Genomic DNA, 24,460 nt, shown 5'->3' on the forward strand with positions numbered 1-24,460 from the left:
ACGCCTCCCTTTCCCAATACAGACAACACCCTTTTCCTCAACAATACAGAACCTCCCAGTACAGATACCTTCTACCCCTCCCCCCAGACAAAATGCACAGATCCACATCCCCCTTCCTCAATTCACCAGACACCCAACAGGAGCCAAAGTGAGAGGAAGTCCTATTCTCCACTCTGTCATACCAGCAGAGCAGGGAAGCTGATTTCCTATCACCCTAATGAGTGTTCAGCACATGATTTCAATGTAGCCCAGCAGGTTCCATGTGAAGCATGCTTATCTATGTGTCTGCATTACTCTGCTATCTCTGCACTTTATCCTGTAGCCACTGGCATCACTGTACTCAGTGTATATACAGTATGTGCTGTTCACAGTGGTCTATGGACACACACAAGCACTGTGCTTATTCTCTCTAGTTGACTGCGGTCCAATATCAGCTCATGGGCTGCAGCACCCCCAGCAAGTGCACACCTGGAGTGGACCACAAACGCTTTAGTACACCAATGCCCTAGAGGGAAAAGGGGGAATCAAAAATGAAAAAGGATCTGGGGGTCCCTTTACTAAACAACTCTAAAAGTTTGAAGCAATTAGCTCCACTTTAGTTCCTGTCCATGGCATTAAATGTATATCTATATTAGAAAGAGTGTATGGTATTCTTTGGTAGTATTGTCTGTTATTTGTCTCTGACTTTACTTAAAGATCATATACTTTAAAATGCCCTGGTTAGAAGTTTTCAAGTATCTTTCCAGTAGTGGGTTCTTGCTTTTGTCAGTTGCTGATGTCATTAACCACTCTACAACCGCTCACAGTAATACTACTGCGGCAGAGTGGTTCGTTATCGTCCAGCCACGTAGTATTAACGTGATTGGACACTCCCCCTTCTGGGCGGCGCTTGCGCGCCGCCGGAGGCTCGCTCCCGCTGTTTTCATTCACAGCGGGAGTCGGGCCAGGGGAGGAGCAGCGGCGATCGCCGCTGCTCTTACCCGATCGTCGGGGATCGAGTCTGGAGATCCGCCCGCTGTGTGTAAACACAGCGGGCGGATCTCCATAGTGACAGGGAGTGACAGATCAGACTGTTCAGCATAGCTGGACATCCGATCTGTCCATGACTCACACAGTCACCTCCCCCCCTACACGTCAGTAAGCACCAGGCATACATTAACCCCTCCCTCTCCAATAAAATTAACCCCTTCCCTGCCAGTTTCATTTTTACAGTAACAGTGCATATTTATAGCACTGATTACTGCAGTAATGTCACTGGTACCCCCAAAAGTTTCAAAAATGTCAGTCAGGGGTCCGGTCTGTCCGCCGCAATGTCGCAGTCCCGCAAAAAAAATCGCAGATCGCCGCCATTACGCGTTAAAAAAAAAACACCAAAAATGACAGAAATCTTTCCCTTTGTTAGTAAACGCAATAACTTTTGCGCAAACCAATCAAAATACGCTTATTGCGATTTTTTTTACCAAACATATGTAGCATAAAACAAATTGGCCAAAATTTTTTAAAAAAATTGGTTTTTACATCTTTTTTGGGGGGAATTTCATATAAAAAAATGTTAAAAATATTGTTATTTTTTCAAAATAAACGCTCTTTTTTGTGGCGCAAAAAGTAAAAATCACACAGGTGATCAAATACCACCAAAAGAAAGCTCTGTTTGTGGGAAAAAAAGGACGTAAATTTCGTTTGGGTACGGCGTCGCACGACCGCGCAATTGTCAGTTGAAGTCGTACAGCGCCGAATCGCAAAAAGTGGCCTGGAAGGAAGACAGCAAAATCCTCCAGTGGTAAAGTGGTTAAAGTGCTTTTTCAAATGCAGTGAGAGTTATAGCTGCTGTTTGAATGACTGTGAACATAATTTAACAGCAAGACATAATGATTAATATGAAACTGCAGGAAGGGATTAACATACAATAATTTATATAACCAAAACACAATTTGCTTTTAGCACTAACATAAATTATTTAATCCCTGAATGAAAAAAAAAATAAAACATGAAGAGTAATTCTAGATACCTGCAATGCACCTAGTATAGAAATAAAACTGATATTATATACATGTCCCATGCACTCTGGTCAACCTAATAAGCTGGTCATATATACTGTATGACAGGACAGGATCTATTGGAAGTATATTGAGGGCTGTAGTTAAAAAAACATTCCTGCCCACATTCATAAACTTGAACTTAGCTAAACCTTTTAAATACACTATAAGGAGATGTATAATCAAATCTGAGTTCTGCAAAAATAATTTTTCTGATGTCATTTCTAACCATAAATCACAGTATTATGATTTAACAATGCATAAAACCAGTGCCTCTGTTGTAATATTAAAGTTGTTTTAAAAGACAGAAGGTTTTTTATCTTAATACATTCTCTGCATTAAGGTGAAAAACCTTCTGCAAGCAGCTCCCCCCAAACCTCCCATATACTTACGGCAACTTGATCTCAATCCAGTGATGTTCACGAGAGCGGAGGATCTCTTGGCTCTTTCTCTCCACACTGGCTCAGACACAGCAGTGTGAGCCATTGCCTCTCACTGCTGTCAATCATAGCCATGAAGGAGGAAGTGGGGGTGGGCTGAGCCGTGCTCTGTCTGTTTTATGGACACACAGAGCCGGCTCGGGAGTGGGCACGCAGGAGTAGAAATATGCAGAATGGAAAAATGAATTTAGTTTTGTTTCAGGTAGATTTGTTGTGTTACTTTTGTTCATTTAGTTTCATTTCATTTACTTTATTCATTTTCTAATAAATCCCAAATTTTCGTAACGATTTGAATTCAGATCGGTCGAAAAATGATTGACTGATTTAAATTCTGTGTGAAGAATAGCTGGTTGTTAAGGAGCTGGCCAGGGAGCCCCCCACCGTGTCCTTAACAGCCAATGACTTATCAGCTGTCAGGAGCTTTCCTCACTGACAGATAAAATGTAAACAAAAGAATGCTAGCAATGAAAAATGCAGAAAAAAAAGTGTTAGGGTTCCCCCCTATTCATACTAGACCCTTATCTGAGCATGCAGCCCAGCAGGCCAGGAAATGGGGGGAGCGAGAGCCCCCCTCCCAAACCATGCCAGACCGCATGGGGGGTGCTTTGGGGAAGGGAAGCCCCCCCAAAGCACCTTGTCCCTATGTTGATGGTGATAAGGTCCTCTTCCTCACAACCCTGGCTCAGTGATTGTGGGGGTCAACTTATCTGGAGGCTCCCAGATACCACTCTCCATGTGAATAATTATGGGGTATATACAAGTATGGGGTATATAGTATATAAAGTCAAGTTTAATAAAAGCACAACAACAGTTTTTGACAAGTCCTTTATTTTAAAAAAACATAAAAATGCCAACTCAAAAAAAAAAACTGCTTCTTGATGAACATGACTGGTCCCATCCATGGACACAGCTGAATGGCTGGTAAACAGGGGCGGGGGTAACCTGGTGACATAACCAGGTGACCCAGCCCCCATGTCTACCTCTCATTGGGTGAGTGTCATTATGGGATGGGATCACCCAGTGATATTACCATGTAACCCCACCCCAATGTTTAGCCATCATTTGGGAAAGATACTCACTCAATGAGAGGTAGACAAGGAGGTGGGGTTACATCACCAGGTAACCCCCATTCCTATGTTTACCTGTCATTCGGCTGTGTCCCTGAACAGGTACAGTCATGTTTTTTTTTTCATTCGGGACAGTGTTTTCATGTTTTTATTTTTTTTAATTAAGGACTGGTGTTGTGTTTTTATTACCTTTTTTAGCACTTTCTGGTGAATGAGTAGGGATACTATGTATCCCTACTCATTCACATGGGGGACCAGGATCTGGGGGCTAGGATCAACTCACAGGCCTCCACAGCCACTGGGCCAGGGTTATGATGAAGAGGCCTTAGTTCCCATAAACAAAGGGACAAGGTGCTTTGGGGGGGGGGGGCCCTCCTGCACCCTGTCATTTTGAGGGAATGTGACCTGATTTGGTTCAGGAGGGGGGAGCTCGCTCATCTCCCCCCTGGCCTGGCCTGGCTTGCCGGGCTGCATGCTCAGAAGAGTGTCTGGTATGAATTTTTGGGGGGACCCCACACCATTTTTTCAAAAACTTTTGGAGTGGGTTTCCCCTTAAAATACATATGGATAGGGGGGAATCCCACACTGTTTTTTTCTGCATTTCTCATTCCGGGCATTCATTTGATTACATTTCAGCTGTCAGAATTCAGAGACCAGTAGTACGTGAGACAGTTCAGGGGTCAGGATTAAGTTAACCACTTAAGCCCTGGAAGATTTTACCCCCTTCCTGACCAGGGCCTATTTTGCGATTCGGCACTGCGTGATTTTAACAGACAATTGCGCGGACGTGCGACGCTGTACCCAAACAAATTTGACGTCCTTTTTTTCCCACAAACAGAGCTTTCTTTGGTGGTATTTGATCACCTGTGCGATTTTTAGATCATGCACTATAAACAAAAAAAAGAGCGTAAATTTTGCAAAAATAACAATATTTTTCACATTTTTTTTATATGAAATTCCCCCCCAAAAAATGTAAAAATCTAAATTTTTTAACATTTTAGGCCAATTTGTTTTATGCTACATATGTTTGGTAAAAAAAATTGCAAAAAGCGTATTTTGATTGGTTTGCGCAAAAGTTATTGCGTTTACTAACTAAGGGAAAGACTTTTGTCATTTTTTTTTTTTTTTTTTTAACGAGTAATGGTGGCGATCTGCAATTTTTTTTTTTTGTGGGACTGCGACATTGCGGCGGACAGATCGGACCCTTGACTGACATTTTTGACACTTTTGGGGTTACCAGTGACATAACTACAGTAATCAGTGCTATACATATGCACTGTTACTGTAAAAATGACACTGGCAGTGAAGGGGTTAACTTTATTTGAGAGGGAGGGGTTAAGTGTGTCCCTAGGGGCGTGATTCTTACGGTGATTGGATGTGGCTGTGTGTGTAACAGCACAGATCAACGGTCCTACATAGCAGGACCGAATGATCTGTGCTGTTACACAGGGGAGACTGACAGGCGGCTTTGTTTACATTAGCCGCCTGCCTTTCTCCCGCCGTAACTGACGATCGCGAGTGACCGGCGGACATCGGTTCCGCCAGTCACTCGCGCGGGGGGGGTCTGTGAACAAGCGGGAGCGTGCCTCCGGCGGCACACGCTCGCTCCATAGACCCTCACAGGCTAGCGACGTAGACCTACGTCTATTTGCCTGTGAGGGGCTGACTGCCGACGTAAATCGTCGTTAGGCAGTCGGCAAGTGGTTAAGCAGAGTTCAGGGGTCAAGAGTAAGTAATGTAGAGTTCAGTGGTCAGTAGTGACAGAGTTCAGAGGTCAGTAGTAAGTGATGCAGAGTTCAGATGTCAGATGTAGAGTTCAGTGATCAGGAGTAAATAACGCAGGGTTTAGAGGTCAGAAGTGACACAATGTTCAGAGGTCAGTAGTAAGTGACCCCCTATTCCACAGTACAGCCCCCTCCTGCACAAATTACCATTAGCTATAAATTATGTATCTGGTGAAATTCTTGACCCCTGTGCCTACTGCACTTACGCCAATTCAGCAAGTTACTCTCAAATGATTTGTGACATTGCTGAGGAAGAAACCAATTGGGTCACACAATGGGTTTCTCAGCTGTGATAAAGATCGATCTAGTGCTTGTGATGTGTAGGAGATTGGGTGCCGGAAAGCAGCAAGGGGAGAGGAATAAATTAAACACCCCTTCCTCTTTCTGTGAAATGACAGCTGTCAGTTAGACACTTTGGTAGTGCTCGCTGGTTACATAGTAAAGATACTAAGGAGCTGTTTGCAGCCCGCTTCCTTCCCCAGACAAAGGCATAGAACCAGTAACTTCCCATGTTGTGCAATGTTTGAGGGCATAGTGATAGGTCCCCGATTATGATGCCAATATGTGAATAGCTGCAACATTTACCTGAGGAGTGACACTATTACTGTGTATTGTTCCACTATTTAGTTAAGTTCATAAGTTAACATAACAGAGTCCTCATCCTTACAATCAAAACTTGTTATAAAACAAAAGTGTTTGAAAAATACCATTAAGGTGACACCAAGTCATGAAAAGTGGGGACCTTCTCCTCTTCATAAAGCATAAAGCGGGGGGGGGGGCAATAAAGTATTTTGAAGCTCAAACTGTTTGTTTAGTTTCGGATGCAGTATAGAAGAGTTACAAGGTTAGAAGTTCTCCAGGTTTTTATTGCTGTCAATGTTTCTTTTGGAGAGATTTGCCTTTTCTACTGTTTCTGGCAAACATTGTTTCCAGGACAAAGGAGGGTTGGAAATCCTCAACTTTACAGTTGTCAAAGGAACAGGAGGTCAGAGGAAAACTTCCAAGTGACAACTGACTAAGGGGAGATAATATCTTCGTTTTAGGAGATTTACTCTCTCTCTTCCTGTTGTATCTTTGAGACAGAAGTAAAGTGAAATGTCCCCAATAGTGATGGACGAACATCGCCAGCCGCAAATTTTCTCAAAAGTCAGCGAACCGCGAGTTCGCGGCGGGCCCCATTGACCTTAATGGGAGGCGAACTTTGAAAACCTTTAGGTCATATTTGCAGCCACAAAAGACGTACTAGCTGTGCACAAATAGTCCCAGCACATGGACAATGTCATAACAGAAGTATTGCAATTGAAAATGTTGCCCTAAAGGTTTTTTTTTTGTACAGCAAAAACATTTTTTTTTTTTCATAAATCAGCCAGAACTGACAGCAGCCGGTAAATACATTGTCTAATACATATAGGGTCCATTCACACATCTGTGACAACTACAGGATACCTGCCCCTATAGTAAAGAGACTGTAATAGACCCTAAAACGACATTGGAGCATTTTAAATTACTTTTGTGGACATTGACAAAGCGATTTGTGTGTGACTGCAGACGATCTCTAACTGCCCCTACAGCAAATGGAGGATACCTGCCCCTATAGTAAATATACTGTAATAGACCCTATAACGACATTGGAGCATTTTAAATGACTTTTGTGGACATTGACAAAGCGATTTGTGTGTGACTGCAGCTGATCTATAACTGCCCCTACAGCAACCACAGGATACCTGTCCCTATAGTAAAGAGACTGTAATAGACCCTAAAACAACATTGGAGCATTTTTAATGACTTTTGTGGACATTGACAAAGCGATTTGTGTGTGACTGCAGCCGATCTCTAACTGCCCCTAGAGCAACCACAGGATACCTGCCCCCTATAGTAAAGAGACTGTAATAGACCCTAAAACGACATTGGAGCATTTTAAATGACTTTTGTGGACATTGACAAAGCGATTTGTGAGTGACTGCTGCCGATCTCTAACTGGCCCTACAGCAACCACAGGATACCTGCCCCTATAGTAAAGAGACTTTAATAGACCCTAAAACAACATTGGAGCATTTTAAATGACTTTTGTGGACATTGACAAAGCGATTTCTGTGTGACTGCAGACGATCTCTAACTCCCCTTAAAGCAACCACAGGATACCTCTCCCTAAGCTCAAAATATACTAGACCTATACCGAAAAATACCAGCCCTGAAAAGGATTTTGTGGATCTTCACATGTGTCTAGCAAACTCTCCCTGATGAGCACAACAGACCTCTCCCTACACTGGCAGAAAGCGGAATGTGAAATGGCCGCCAGATCGGGTCTATTTATAGGGTAGGGGGACTGTCCATGTGCTGGAATGTTTCAATTGGCTGTCCCGTTCCACCTGACGGCTGTGTCATGGGTCAAAGTTCTTCTGAATGAAAAAGAAAATGGCGGCGCGGACATATTCGTGGACATCGGCAAAAGTCAGACTTTTTACGAATTTGCGAACAAGCAAAATTCGCCGCGAACCGACCGCCGGGTGAACCGCAAGGTCATCTCTAGTCCCCAATAGAATAAAGACAGCAAAAAACAAAATGGCAGTGGTTTGAATCATTTCCTACTAAGTTTTATCAATGGATATCCCTTAAAGACATTATGGCTTTACTTCTCAATGTCTAATGCTCCTCTATGCTGATATTTTTCCATAGATAATAAAATGTACTATCTAAAAGAAGATCTTAGCAACATTTCACAGGTTTTCTATTAATAGCATAAATATGTTGCTGGCTACAGTGGTAGTGAATAAACATTGTGCAGCTGTATGACTGCACTGTAGGACTGCAAAGTGTGAATTTAAGTTCAGCCAAAGGTCAGTGTCACATAATGCAGAATAAAGAAACACCCACGAATTTAAGCTGGGAAGGAATATCACCTTCATTATGGTCTTGGGTCTTGTGAGAAGAGGGAGACACAAACAGGACCATCCCACCAGTGCAGCCTTCAAGAGGCAAAATAAGCTGTAGTGTGATTTAACACACCTGCATTCACCCAAACCTTAAAATATCAAGTTTGGGTAGTGTTGAACTTTATTTAAAATTACAATTGATACATTATAGATACAGAAACGACTTAGACTACAAATAGGGAGAGTGTATTAACTTATCAGTTGGATTTTAGTTTTAGGTTTGTAAATTTCAATGACATCTATGTGTTGACAGATTGATACAGGCAACGCCCCAGTGCAATCAAACATCTTCTGTTATAAGAATGAAACTACAAAGATCTAAAATACTCTGCCTATTCTAAAAGTAAAAAGAAAATGATGCATTTATTGGATTTGAAGTATTTTAATAAAATGCCTCAATCATATGTACCTCCATAACATTGATCCAATACATGTTTTAAAGCAAGATGCTAATTAGATGCTATTGCCACTGCATCATTTATTCTGATGTGAACTGTAAGGCAAACACATTCATATCCTTCAAATAGTCTTGTGCTTGTAAACACTCTCAAAATGCCTTTCAGTCTTGGAGTAGCGATAGACAAAGTTCCAATCCAGCTAATATACCCATTCCTGCTTTTTCACGAAAATATCAGACAAGGGTATTTACTAGGAAGGTCTTTCAGGCAAGGTTGTCTGCTGGAAGGTGATGTCAACAACAAACATCAAAAATTTCACTTGATCATGCCAAAATCGTCAGGGTTGGGAAACAATCATCTAATGTCTATGGTTACCCTATTACTTTAATTTCAACACAGCTTTTGGGAAACATTAGGTATTACAATCCCATTTCAGTATAAAAAAAAATCTCTAGGTTTAATTAAGAAAGCCTATTATGTATCATCTCAATGAAAAGGATAAAAGTGTTTCATGCACTGAAAAGTGGATTTATGCATAATGTTCCTCTGCAACTTAATTTATCTTATGCAATTCTCTTAAACTGAATTTTGTAATTGTTAAAATGTCCTTGGTAGGAGCTGTTGTTAAAAATAAAAACAATAGCAGGATGGATGACTGCTTTTGAACCTTCATTAACTAAGGCACCAGGAATGTGGGAATTAATTACTTTAAATAATTCCTGTTGCTAATGCTCCCATTTGTGCATTCTGTTTTCATAGCTGCTAACACAATTCTAGCTGTAGAATGACGACCTTAAATGCCTTTAAGAAAAAAAGTAGAGCTGGATGGCGCTATTAAGAATATTGCTTTTAACAAGTTTTAGTACAATGTTTAGTTGGGATTTATTCAAATCGGACTGTTGAAAACAAAGATCCTGATTAGTCTTTGATTTCTACATTGTGTCAAATGCAGGTTTTCTATTCTACTTTTTATATAGGATGAGTGAATCTGATCTCTGGGTCAGGAAATTACATTGCAAATCCTTAAGAAAATCTAATAGCAAAGTCTTCCTTGGTATGCTCATTCTAATTACATCATACTTCCTGAATGTTAAGTCAAAGGGTCGGCAAACTACAGTCACCTGATCAGTTCCAGTGTTGCAGTCGACTTCTGAAAAAAAGCATCAAGCTAATCAGATGAATTAGAAAAAAATATGTCCAAGGGAATCTGTATAAACATAAGAGCTGTCTTTATCTGCATGCTTAAGAGAATTAATATGAATTTGAATGTTTAGAATTTTTAGAAAACTGAAGGTGAGATGTAGAGTTTATTTTTGAACAAATATTAAAGGGAACAGCTACTCCAGGCACAGTGTTAGTGTTTTCATAGCGGGGATGAGCCTTCAAATTAGTAATTGGGCTGTTCTGTTCCCATCTACTGTATTTCCTTATAGAGGAAGAGGGAGGATGACATTTTCCCATACCAGTGGGTGTCTGTGCTGATAGCAGGTCTGAATTGAGTTGAGAAAAGGAAAAATTAAATACCTGCTGCATTGAACCCCAATTTCCACCCCCTCTCCTGCCCACTGACAGCCTTTTAGCCAGTTTCAGAACCCCTACCCTCCTCCAGTGTTTTCCAACCTCCCACAGCAGCCCACAGTACTCTCAGGCCCCCTAACTGCCCCTAACCCCCACAGTGCCCCCTGCTTTCCACAGTGACCACAGCCCCCTGCTATGCCCCAACCCCCCACATTCCCCCACCCCCAGCCTGCTGCAGAGTCTCCCGCTCCCCATAGTACCCTCAACCTCAAACAATGTCTCACAGTGCCCCCAGCCCCAGAAGTGCCCCTGGAAAGACCTCCAGCACTCCCAAAGACTTTATCTCCTACAGTTGCCCCCTCCCCTCCAATTTTTTTTTTTTTAGTGTTTAGCCCCAAACCCCTCCAAGCAAAAAATAACCAATACTGTGTTTCTTGGCACTGACAGTCAACATACTGGGAGCACCATTATTTTCTAGTAATTGCAGCTTTAATAAATGAAGCCTTTTTTTCCAGGCAACTTTCTGTGTAATTTATACAGCTTTGTGTTGGCTCAAATTGATAGCACCTGTAGATTGGCCTATTCTATTCTGTAATAAATATGGATCGTTCATTATACGATAAATGTGGATATATTCCAGCACTTCCATAACAAAGTGTAACAATAAATACTGAGTATCTGTTCAGACAGTTGTAAAAAGAAACAGCCCTGTCCTAACATCCCTAATAAAACCTCTTTCTCCAGTCTTCGATTCCATGGTAATAAAGCATTATAGATGCTGTCTTGACATCATATAATCTGGCCCTAAGGGGCCACTAAATCTAGTTATAATTTAGATCCATTCAGTGTAGCTGGAAGCAAAAACATTAAGACAGTTTTTTGCAGAACAATGTCACCTCGGCATACTATGACCTTCATCTTATAACATATCTAATACAAAGAATGGCATTCATTTCCTGAATTGCTCTTGTTTTTAATACAAGTGTTTTATAACTTTAATGAATTCATATCACAATTTACGGGGTGTTATACAAAAGTTATACTGAGTAAGCCTTTTCTAACTTGAATGCATTCATATGGCAATTTACAAAGTGTTATGTAAACGTTATACTGAATAAATATCTGCAATCATGACTACATAGGCAGGTCATGGTAATGAAAAAATAATTGCTTGGTGGATATTGATATTAAATTCAAGTGATTTTATTTTTAAAACCATTACCAGTACAATCAACCCTTGGATTAAAATGACCAATTTCTGTATGAAATATTTCTATCTAGGTGATCAACAAACTTCCAATATTAGGATGCAGAAGAGAAGGGTAGTAACTGCACTACTCTTGTATCACTTATTAAGCTATAAGTTCTACTGCATTGCATTACCCCAATGTACCACAATGGATAGGTGTAAATATCGTCCTTCAAATAGCTTAAAGTCTCTCTGATGGTCTATCTCTAATCTTCTTGGTTATCCTCCACACTAACTACCCTCCCCAACCCCCAACCTCCCACTGCCTCACTCCCTTACCCTCACCTTACAAATATATCATGTACATATAATTGACTCTTTTAAGTGACTCTTTTATAAGACTATCAGAAGTACATTTTTTCACAAACACAGATAACAGATGCTTAGACTGGGGAGCAGAGTTCATGTGATGAAGGCAGAGACAAGTGCAAAACAGAAATGCCTTCCTTGTGCAGTACTGGAGAGCAGACTTGTGATGCCCATGAGACTCCCCCACCTCCCATCCCTAACTAGTTTTCCTGGCTCATAATGCATTAAAGACTTTTGGTCTATGATCTAATTCCCACTGATTTTGGTCTGGTTCATTACTATAGTAGCTAGTTTCTAGAAAACACAAAGAAAAGTGGTAAAAAGAACACACAGAAATGAGTATACAAAAATGTATATTTATTAACTATTAATACTTTAAAGTAACCCCCGATTGAATAGTGATAATAGTTTTTCTTTGATTTGATCCAAAATAATCTGGAACACAAACTAGTCATTGATTGCTGAGCATAATTTGTTGAAAAAAGAAAGAAAAGCAACTGAAGAATTCAAAACAATGGCCTGGAATTGTTATAAAGCCCAGTAAAAATTGGAAATGTAGGACCATTATGTGTTTGACATTTTAGGGGAATTATTGTGCCCCTTATGAAATACTTTCAGGCACCTCTACCTGGAAATTGTTAAAAATTTTAACAGAAAACTAAAATGGGGATATACTGACGGTCTTTCCATGGAAAGAATACAGATTTTTAAAAGTTTATGAATATAATGTTGTTGATTTACTAAAGCTGGAGAGTGCAAAATCTAGGGCAGCCAATCAGCTTCTAACTTCAACTTGTTCAATTAAAGCGGGGTTCCAGCCATTTCACTCACCTGTCCAACGGTCCAGCGATGCGGCCGCCTGAAGCCTCGATCCTCTCCCTCGGCACCGGCATCACTGCTGTGGGCACCCAGCTGTGACAGTTTGCGGCTTCACAGCCGGGTACCCACTGCGCATGCGCGAGTTGCGCTGCGCGTCTTGATTGGCCGGCAATCTTCTGGGACCTCTGACATGTCCCAGAAGATTTCAGGGAGGGAGGGGGAGAGGAGAACTTCCGCTCAGGGCGCGGAGCGGAAGTGGGAGCGGGTACCTGTCAAAACTAGGTACCCGCTCCCCCCCAAAAAAAATGACATGCCAAATGTGGCATGTCAGGGGGTTAGAATACCTAAAGCGGAAGTTCCACTTTTGGGTGGAACTCCGCTTTAAGCTTTGGCAAAAAAAAAAAAAAAAAACTGGAAGCTGATTGGTTTCTATGCAGAGCTGCACCAGATTTTGCACTCTCCAGTTTTAGTAAAGCAACCCCAATGTGCCTGCTTTATACACTTTCCCAAAACTACACAAAAAAGAAGCCCTCATCTGGTAAATGTCCCTAAGAATGGAATAAGAGAACTATAACCAATAGTCTGCAAACCAACTTTGTTTCCTCATTTCAATGTCGTCCAGGTAATTTCCAATTTATTGTTAAAGAAATCAGAAGAAATCAGGTTGAAGACCAGTATGGATGTGAAAAGGTTATTTATATCTACCCCCATGATGTGAGTTCAGGGCCCTGTTAGGGATCCTGAAAAGTCTGTAAAGTAAAAAAATTATTTTTGCTTTAAATTTTAAAAAATCTGCCTGAACCTTTTGACATGGATCTCTCTGTGAATTTTCTCTACTTCTGCACTTTGGTCTATATCTCCAGAGAATTTCATATTACTATTCTTGGCAGCCTTTTTATCTCTTTCTTGCCCCTCAGCATTTGCTCATATGCCATAGAGAACATTTTGTATCCTCTCTATAGCTGCTCTTTGAACATGCCCTGGCCACCTAATTTGGGAACTGTTCATTTCTTCTGCCCAGGGATGGTCAGTGTTCAAAGCCCTAGCACCAGCTAGCAACCAAACAGATCTGTTTTACATGCCTTTTCACACACCATACCAATCTTCCTCGTTAATCTATTAGTTTTCCTAGACATATAAAAATGTGCTGCTGCAATTTATAAATACTTCACTATTGGCACATAATGATATAATGTACAAAAGCCCCACATAAAGGGGGCATTTATTTTCATAGAGTTGGAGTTCTATCCAGCTGGCTACCTAAAGTCATATAGCTCACAATTTCCTGTTGCTCTCAACCCTGGATATAGAGCAAAAGAGGGAGTAACCCCTTCACGCTGATGGAACACAAATATAAGGCCTCGGCTTCAGGGGGTTGTACCAGGGTGATGCCTGCAGGTAGCGGCATCACCCGATATCATTGTTTAGAGCCGACAGCCGGCTTTCTTGTAATAACAACCGATATACCGAGTAGCCGCTCGCGGCTTCCGCGGCTTGCCCAGGTCTCCTGTCCCACCGGAAGATCCGAGCGACCAGCTGGCACATCCAACGGCTGGGTGATGACCCAAATAAAGCTGGATTTGGCTTTGATCGTGACTCCGATGTTCAACTTGGCATTTTGAATACATTTAAGAGCAGAGGAGGGATTTGGGGTCTTTTGACCCCCAAATCCCTCCATAAAGAGTACCTGTTACTGCCTATTACTGTCAAAAAGGATGTTTACATTCCTTGTGACAGTAATAAAAGTGATCAAAAATGTTTTTTAAAGGGACAGTATAAAATTAAAAAAATAAAATAAATAAGCACACCAACATCAAAACCTCATCCCAACTGTGAAGTATGGTGGTGGGGGCATCATGGTTTGGGGCTGCTTTGCTGCGTCAGGACCTGGACGGATTGCTATCATCGAAGGAAAAATGAATTCCCAAGTTTATCAAGACATTTTGCAGGTGAATTCCCAAGTTTATCAAGACATTTTGCAGGAGAACTTAAAGTGGAGTTCCACCCTAAATTTATACTTACCTCCATCTTCTCGCTCTGGGTCACCTGAAAAACAAATGGATAATCGCAATTTTTTTTTTTTTTTTTACTTACCTCGTATAGAAGAAAATATACTTACCTTACTTCCTTCTTCCTCCCCTCGGCGGCCACGGCGATTCGTCACTTCCTGGCTTTGCAATGATTCCTGGGAGCTGAACGTCATCGCTCCCAGGAATCAATGTGCCTGCACCGGCCCCGACGTCAGTTCCGGTGCGCGCACGTCATTCCCTTCTAAACAGCTTCTGGGCATGCCCAGAAGCTGTGGAGGGATGACGCGTGCGCACCGGAAGTGACGGCGGGGCCGGTGCAGTGCATCGTGGGACCGAAGAAGACGGAAGAGGACGCAGAAGAGGATCGCGCTGGCTTCAAACTGCCCAGACCTGAGATGGCAGCGCTGGACAATACTTTTTCAAGGTAAGGATTTCTCCTAAAAGGTAAGTGCAACCCGGGACAGATCAGAGGCTAGCCATTGTGGAATGTACTAGCCCTGACTGTCCCGGGGGTATTTTTATTAAAAAATGTATTCCCAGGGTGGAACTCCGCTTTAAGGCCATCTGTCTACCAGCTGAAGCTCAACAGAAGATGGGTATTGCAACAGGACAATGACCCAAAGCATAGAAGTAAAGCAAAAACAGAATGGCTTAAACAGAAGAAAATACGCCTTCTGAAGTGGCCCAGTCAGAGTCCTGACCTCAACCCGATTGATATTCTGTGGCATGACCTCAAGAAAGCGATTCACACCAGACATCTCAAGAATATTGCTGAACTGAAACAATTCTGTAAAGAGGAATGGTCAAGAATTACTCCTGACCGTTGTGCACGTCTGATCTGCAACTACAGGAAACGTTTGGTTGAAGTTATTGCTGCCAAATGTGGTTCAACCAGTTATTGAATCCAAGGGTTCACATACTTTTTCCACCTTTACTGTGAATGTTTACATGGTGTGTTCAATAAAAACATGGCAACATTTCATTCTTTGTGTGTTATTAGTTAAAGCAGACTGTGATTGTCTAATGTTGTGACTTAGATGATGATCAGATTACATTTTATGACCAATTTGTGCAGAAATCCATATCATTCCAAAGGGTTCACATACTTTTTCTTGCAGCTGTGTATATATAATAAAATGTTTGGGGGTCCTAAAAAACTTCCAAGCAAAAAATTCAGATTTTAACTTGTAAGCAACAAATGTCAGAAAAATGCTTAGGCATGAAGGGGTTATGTCTTTAGCTACATAAAAAATGAAAGTAATTTAAAACAAAAATAAGTAGGCGTGGGCATTTTAATACTTGATGGTTTTGAAGTGCTCAAAAAGGCAAGGGGAAGGAGGTGACATTTTTTTTAAACAAAACCATGTTGAAGTCAGCAATAACAAAGCAGGTTTTTATAACACAGGGTAGTGGCGGTAGACCTGCAAAACTTTAAAAATCACATGCAGCCTTTGAAAACCACATATGTTGTATTTTCTTATTCCTATAAATAAAATCATAGAAACTTGCAATGGCTTTGCAAAGCTATAAGATGTTAATAGCGGTTCTAAAAATGGCTGATTAGAAAGGCTTCCAGTGACATACTTATGAAGATGGAACCTCTCTTTATTGTAGGCTCTGGAAGTGACTTGCCACCTTCATCCTCCAGTTAAGAATCTCTAAATAAGATCAACAAAGCAAATCCGAGAGATCAGTATTACTAAGTAAAAATCTTTAGACATTCATGCCTTTTCGGGCATCTCCATGATTTAATAAATTTTCAGTAGCTTTTTTCAATTTCTACTGGAAGACACACTACCCTGTAGAACAGCAGGTAGCATAGCACATTTCACCTTACCTTTGGACCTGATCACTGTTGAGATCCCCCCCCCCCCCCAACTAAGCCATTCCTTAATTGCATCTAGGATATATGAACTCTCTTCTAGGGGTGAGCAGATCTGCTTGTGTTCAATTTGCAAACAGTTTCACAAATCTTGCTTCACTAACTTTACAGCAAACCCTACTGAATCTTGTTATCCAAAGGTTATTTGTAAAGCAAATAAGCAAGATGTTATCAAACAGAAGGCATGGAAAGTCACACACTGCCATGGGAGAATTTTACCAAAAGAAAAAAAAAAAAAAAAAAGAATCTCTCTCCACACACAATTATCTACATAAAAGCTTGAAAACATGACAATGTGGCTGCTGTGACCACACCCTGGATAATCCATTCCTTCAGATTATTGGCTCTTGTGACCCAGCTGACCAGGAGCAAAGGCAATATACTGCATTAAAGGATGTTCTTTATTTTTTGGAAGTGAGCCTCAACATTTGCCATTAACCCATGGTAGTGGTAAATCTGAACCTCCTCCCTGTTTACTTTACAGTCAGAACAACCTTAAAGCGTTCCCTAGGGAAAAAAAGGATCCTGTTCCTTTAAAGAATGAATAGCAGCTCAGTGCTTGTACTGTGTAATTTGGCCCCTTCTATCATCTAAAATACCTGGCTGATCCTGCCTGGTTCTGTCCTCCTGCCCTGTAAACTGACCACAGTTTATCATGGCTGCTGAGCCCTGACACCATGGTCAGTTTATGTGCCTCTGTCATTACTGTGCAAACATTACTGCTAACAATCACTGCCAGCCCCTCTGCTAGGATAACATGTAGTATATAGTGTATGTGTTTTTTTTTTAAAAAAATCATCTTCTAAATACCTTATATCTTCTCACCAATCAGCGGTCACGTGACCGCCCATCACTCTCTTCCTTCGATGTATGTACTACAGAGGGCTGTCACGTGACCGCTGATTGTCGAGAAGAAATAAGGTATTTAGAAGATTGATTAAAAAAAAAAAAAACAACATAAACTATATACTACATGTTATCTTATATAATACATGTTATCCTTAACAACCTCTTTAACCACTTGCCAACCAGCCGCCGTAGGTATACTACGGCAGGTCGACTCTGTTACGTGAAACGACATACCTAACACACAGCAGTTAAGGGGGTGCGCGCGCACCAGCCGATTGGCTAGAGGGGGCACCCGCGATCGCTCCCCATGGAGATAGAATGGTGGTCTGCCGAAGTAAACACGGATGACTGCTGTTCTGTCAGTGATGAACACAGGGACCCTGTGTTCCTCCTATTTAGAAACACAGGTCTCTGTGTTTATCCAGCAAGTCCATCTCCCACACAGTTACATATCCTCCCCTAGGCACACATTTAACCCTTTGATCGCCCCTGGTGTTAACCCCTCCTCTGCCAGTGTCATTAGTACAGTAACAGTGCAAATTTTTAGCACTGATTACTGTAGTAATGTCTAAAGTGTCAGTCAGGTGTCCAATCTGTCTGCCGCAATGTCGCAGTCCCGCTAAAAATCGCTGATCACTGCCATTACTAGTAAAATAAATAAATAAATAGATTAAAATGACAGAAATCTTTCCCCTAGTTTGTAGACGCAAAAACTTTTGCACAAACCAATCATTACACAAATATTGTAATTTTTTTTTTTTACCAAACATATGTAGCAGAAAACATAATGGCCCACATTGATGAAAAAATTTGATTTTTAATTGTTTTTTATTGGGAATGTTTTACAGCAGAAAGTGAAAAATATGTTTGTTTGTTTTTTTTTCAGAATTGTCACATTTTTTTGTTTATAGCGCAAAAAATAAAAACCGCAGAGGTGATCAAATACCACCAAAAGAAAGCTCTATTTGTGAGAAAAAAAGGACATAAATTTTATTTGGATACAGCATCATACGACCATGCAATTGTCAGTTAACCACTTTACCGCTAAGTACTTGAATAGTACTGCGGCAAAGTGGCTCTTGTAGGTCTGACGACGTAGACCTACGTCGCCAGACTCCTCCCCTGTAGGCGGCGCTCGCGCGCCGCCGGAGCCGCGCTCCCGCTGTTTTCATTCACAGCGGGAGTCAGGCCAGGGGAGGAGCAGCGGCGATCGCCGCTGCTCTGCCCCGATCGTCGGGGATCTAGTGTGGAGATTCGCCCGCCTGTGTAAACACAAGCGGGCGGATCTCTTCAGTGACAGGGAGTGACAGATCGGACTGTTCAGCATAGCTGGACATCCGATCTGTCCCTGTCTCACACAGACACCTCCCCCCCTACACGTCAGTAAGCACCAGGCATACATTAACCCCTCCCTCTCCAATAAAATTAACCCCTTCACTGCCAGTGTCATTTTTACAGTAACAGTGCATATGTATAGCACTGATTACTGTAGTAATGTCACTGGTACCCCCAAAAGTGTCAAAAATGTCAGTCAAGGGTCCGATCTGTCCGCCGCAATGTCGCAGTCCCGCAAAAAAATCGCAGATCTCCGCCATTACTCGTTAAAAAAAAAAACACCAAAAATGACATAAATCTTTCCCTTTGTTAGTAAACGCAATAACTTTTGCGCAAACCAATCAAAATACGCTTATTGCGATTTTTTTTACCAAACATGGGTAGCAGAAAACAAATTGGCCAAAAATTTAAAAAAAAATTGGTTTTTACATCTTTTTTGGGGGGAATTTCATATAAAAAAATGTGAAAAATATTGTTGTTTTTTCAAAATAAACGCTCTTTTTTTGTTTATAGCGCAAAAAGTAAAAATCGCACAGGTGATCAAATACCACCAAAAGAAAGCTCTGTTTGTGGGAAAAAAAGGACGTCAATTTCGTTTGGGTACAGCGTCGCACGACCGCGCAATTGTCAGTTAAAGTTGCACAGCGCCGAATCGCAAAAAGTGGCCCAGACGTAAGACAGCAAAATGCTCTAGTGGTAAAGTGGTTAAAATAACACAGTGCCGTATCGCAAAAAATGGCCTGGTCATTAGGGGGCAAAACTTTCCAGGCCTTAAGAGGTTAAGCTATACTGAGAAATTAGGCTGCTATTTCCTGGGCCCATTATAGCCCCCAACTTTACCTAATCACTGGGATAATGTAAAAAAAAACTACCTAAAATGCCCCTTTACTCATCCAAATCCACAGTCACAGCACATTCAATTCCTAAGACTTCTCTCTTCTTCTGTGTACAGGACAGGGGTTTCTTCATCAGGTGTCTTAGGGTGTCCATTGCATGACGTGAGCACTTCCTTTTGGCTGTCGAGTAGCAGGGTCCTCTCAGGATCCAGGGAGTCTCAGGGGTGACATCAGCAAAAGGGGAGCTCTGGGGAATGTGGCAGGGCCCAAAGATGAGTCTTATTAGTGTGAGTTTGGAATGTTGTATGATCAGTAGGCTTTTAAATATTATGTGATTGATCTTGTATTATTGCCTTTCCATTGTAAGTGGTAATGATTTTTTCACTGCCATAAATGTCTGTAGGGGGTGCTAGAACACAATAATCCTCTCAAGGGTGAGCAGGTTTTGTCTGTGGTGATTGCCTAATTATAATGTGTAAAATTAACTATTGACCGTGGATGGATGATTAAACAAAAAAAATGTGACAGTAGAGCACAAATGGATCCTGATAATTTGCTGAAATGAAAAGTATGGCCAAAGTTATTTTGGCTATGCTTCTGTAGATCAAAGGAGTGCAGTTCAGTTCTATAGATAGATTTACCATCAGTCTTATTTTTGGTGATTTCCTCTGTTTAGAACAGGATATGAAAAGAAATACCCCGCCCCATTGAGAATCTTTACAGGTTTTGACTAAAGTCAGGCCTTAGGAGCTTGCTTAAAAGCAATGCTCTGCAGTGCTGATGATGGTAAGCCATGTACTATAACATCTATTACACTTTATCACAAGAACATCACTGATGCAGCTTTTAGAAAGCATTTTGTGCATATTCTCAATAGTGAAAGAAATGTTTTATCTCTGTAAGAGCTTTACAACCCATTCAGGATCGCTGTAAATTACCATATCCAGGGAGAGGCTTAAAGTGAAACCGTCAAATGTTAAATCATTGCAAGAACAGACATACTGCAATCTTTTTGACTTTGTTTCATAATGAACAGTTAAGCGTACATTATTTAATACATTTTGCTTGTATTATTCTATAATTCACAGTACTGAAAGCATTCATTTGTGGGCATGCATTTTTCATCTGCTCAGGCTCGTGCATGGCTCAGGACAGCTGGAACTATGAAATCCTTAATATTCCCCTTCCAGGTTCAACCTAAAAGTACTACCAAATCATGCTGGGACCTACAAATTGAAAATTAAGCCATAACATTCTGTAACTGGTTATATTGTCTTCTTCATCTTAACATCTAGTCTATAAAATATTTACAACCCAATACAAAACCACCCTTTACATTATCAGAACTGACAGTCATCTTGGCCTGTTTCCTAAACAACAGCTAAGCTGTAGCTTGGTCATAACATAGCTTGTCTGGATGGATCCAGGTAGGCTATACATTTTAATGAGACATATTTATATTGTGCTACAAACAAATCTAGTCTCACTGGTACTCCTTGGAAACCATTAAAACACATTTAAAGCTCTCTCGTAATCCCGGCTACGGGACTGTTGAACACAACCTTCAAGGTACTTTAGTCAAAATTTTAATTTAGGCAATATACATTCATTAAAACTGATCAGCTGAATTGTAATGGAGATACAGTATGAATTACTGCACTGGGTGATAAAATGAGAGAGTGAATCTGTTAGTATTTTCCCATCTTATGGGAATAATTATAGCAAGGCTGTACTGGTTTTTAAAGGAAGAAAGTAAAATTTGTATCTAAATTCATGCATTTAGTTTTGTCCAAATTGTTGTGTGTGCATTTTAAGAATACCTAATGCAAGCTGCAACCAAGATCTTTTAACCTCTGGGAGATTTTTAATTCCATGGCATGATTAAACAGGGAAATGCTCTATTAGCCACTGTGGCAACCTGCTGGAAATTGAATAGTAGTGAGGTGCACTTAAGAGCCTGAAGGTCACAGGCTCTCAGTGCAGAGGAGGGCTGTCAGAGCACTGTCCGTAACAGAGGTGCTTGAAGATCTAGCATCTCTGTCAGTACTTTGCATGGCCTCAAGGATGTGCACCACTGCATAATAGGGGCACAAGGGCGTGCACAAATGAGCATTGGTGCACACATACGGATGCACGCCGAAACTCGCATGTGCCCTGGTGCACAGTTACGCACAATCCCAGTCTAGTTTGGTGCCAAATGGCCTTTATAAGAAAGCCAGTCAGTCTCTGCAGTTGTGGGTTGATCCTCGGTTCTGCAGTTCATTTGTTCATGTGTTCAATTTCCCTCTTTGGATTCTTGTTACTGACTTGGTTTGCCCCTAAACCTGTCTTCTGCCTGCCTCCTGACCCCAGCTTGTCAAATTTATCTTCTCTCTGCTCCCCTGTGTATGACCAAAGCTAACCTCCTGTCTACCCTTACTCTGATCCCCACCTTGCACCTGACCTTGGCTTCAAACTGACTACTCTCCCAATATCTGCTCTACAAAAGACCTGCTGCTTCCCACAAGTGCCACCTGCTTGCAGAGCACCGTTCCAGTGCATCAATTATATACTGGGCATTCCTCTGACAAGCATTCTAGTTAGATCATCCCTGCAAGCACTCCAGCAGATGACCTGCGCTACTTTTGGCCAGACTCCTTCTGTTCCATCTTCAGGGAAGTCCGGAACTTGGCCTCAAGGGAAGCTCTCTCTCCCCATTGGACTCCAGCACCAGGTACCTGATAAGGGCCCAGGTTGAGAATCTCTCAGACAGCACAATTTTAGTAATAATGCTGTACTGTGATTAAACTTGTTCACTTCAAAACATTACCAGTACACTCAAATTTTAGGTATAGTGCACAGGAATCTACCGTGTTTAGGCAGATGTCAGAAGAGAAGGCAGGAAAAACAGAAGTACAGAAAATATGGTCTTATTCCTTACATATCTGTATAGCATTGGAGAGATGGCTTCAAAAACATATAATACTTACCATAAAAGCTACAAAGATGGTGCAAATTGTTGGCTCACTTGAAGCCAACCCATCTTAATACCTATGATGGCTGGAAACACAGTGGCTCAAAATAGAAGAAAAAACTTCCAGACCCTCCATCATCCTTTCATAAAGCCTATGAAAAGTCTGCCCAGAAACAACCATTACTCCAGACTGACACCCACTCATCAAGGAATGTTTATATTTGCATAACCCCTCCAATTAGACAGTCCAGTGTCTACATCAGGGTTGAGGGCTCTTGAGTGGAGTAGTGAGGCAAGGAGCTGTGATATTTTCAGGAACAAGCATAAATTGATATTAAAGTCTAGTTTTTTTTTTTGTTTAAAAATAACAAATGGGTTATACTTACATGCTCTGTGCAGTGATTTTGCACAGAGCAGCCCATATCCTCCTCTTCTTGGGTCCCTAGCCAGTGCTCCTGGCCTCTCCCTCCTTCCGAGTGCCTCCACAGCAAGCAGCTTGCTATGGGGGCACCCAATCTGAGCCGCTGCTCTGTGTGTCCATTTAGTCACAGAGCCGTGGCTTAGCCTGCTCCCTCCCTCTCTCTCCTCATTGGCTCACTGACGTTGATTAACAGCAGCGAGAGCTAATGGCACCCGCTGCTGTCTCAGCCAATGAGGAGGGAGAGTCCCAGACAGCTGTGCCTCTCTTGCAAGGTAAGTATTAGGGGGGCTTGGGGGGGGGGCTGCTGCACACAGATGTATTTTTTTTTTTTTATCCTAATGTATAGAATGTATTAAGATAAAAAAAACATTCTGCCTTTAGAACCACTTTAAGTTAGTAGCTGATTGGCTACCTTGCACAGCTGCACCAGATTTTGCACTCTCTGGTTTTCCAGAAGCTATGTACTGCACCCTGCTGGCCCCTCCCACAAGCTGTGGGCTGTCCATATTGCATAGAAATGCATGCCCTTGCTGGTTGTAAAATAAGTTATGTAATGAAGATGGAAATGTTTTATATACTTGAATACCTGATGGAGGCAGGAAGACAAATTATAGGCAGATTAAACATAAGTTCTAAACCTTTTTTATTTGCAGAATGAAATACAAATAACAGACATACCTTGCCAACAAGCACCCACAGTCAGCTGCATTGCAATGTGGGATGGGTGAATTGGCCAGTCATTGGTCACCAGATATGGCTCATATGTTGATCCATCCATGTACAATGTTACCAGAGGGAAATCTATGTTGATGACATAGTAATGCCATTCTTTATCACAAATCTGGAAAACAAAAAATACATATCGTTACATGAAGCTACATCTTAACAAAGCTAGAGAAGTATGAGTTAAGTCTTGAACTGGGAATAACACACTAGGTTAACAGTTTGTTAGTGAGTTTGTTTTATTTAGTTATTTAGTTAGGTACATTTTTTTAATTTTACAGATTTTATAATGAGCATTGAGAATATTAGGACATAAAGAGCTCCCTACAAAATATTGCTATAAAACTAAATTACACACACTGGGGTACATTTGATTTATAAAAAATAGAATTTCCATTGGACCCATTTTTTTCTAGTTTCCAAGGAAAAAACACTGAGATTTGAAACCTATACTAAAATAAATAAGAAGGCTCCTCTTGCTGGCCTCCTTCTGAAAATGATAGTTACTTGGCATTATGTGGCATCAATGATTTACTAAAAGAGTGCAAAATCTGGTGAACCTCACCATAGAAACCAATCAGCTTCCAGGTATTTTTATTTTTTTTGTCAAAGCTTAAAGTGGTTGTAAAGTCTTGTTTTTTTTTTTTCTATTAAAATAACAAACATGTTATACTTACCTCCTCTGTGTAGTAGTTTTGCACAGAGCCGCCCAGATCCTCCTCTTCTCGGATCTCTGGCTGGAGCTCCTGGCCCCTCCCTCCTGTTGAGTGCCCCCACAGCAAGCAGCTTGCTATGAGGGCACCAGAGTGAGCCGAGCCAAGCTGCAACTCTGTGTATCAATTCAGATACGGAGCTGCCGTTTGGCCTTTGATTGGCTA

The 24,460-nt window shown here is 41.3% G+C and overlaps 1 protein-coding gene across 1 annotated transcript in view; it reads right to left on the reverse strand.

The window, feature by feature from the left end:
• Positions 1 to 24,460, reverse strand: part of CLSTN2 (calsyntenin 2) — a 1,274,185-nt gene that overhangs the window by 107,234 nt on the left and 1,142,491 nt on the right. The window contains exon 9 of the mRNA XM_082249414.1: positions 23,538 to 23,700. Coding sequence (XP_082105540.1) covers positions 23,538 to 23,700 — 163 coding nt within the window. The remainder of the gene's footprint in view (positions 1 to 23,537; positions 23,701 to 24,460) is intronic.

The sequence above is a fragment of the Pelophylax lessonae genome (assembly GCF_965119305.1).
Source record: "Pelophylax lessonae genome assembly, chromosome: 3".
In the NCBI taxonomy this organism is placed as follows: Eukaryota; Metazoa; Chordata; class Amphibia; order Anura; family Ranidae; genus Pelophylax; species Pelophylax lessonae.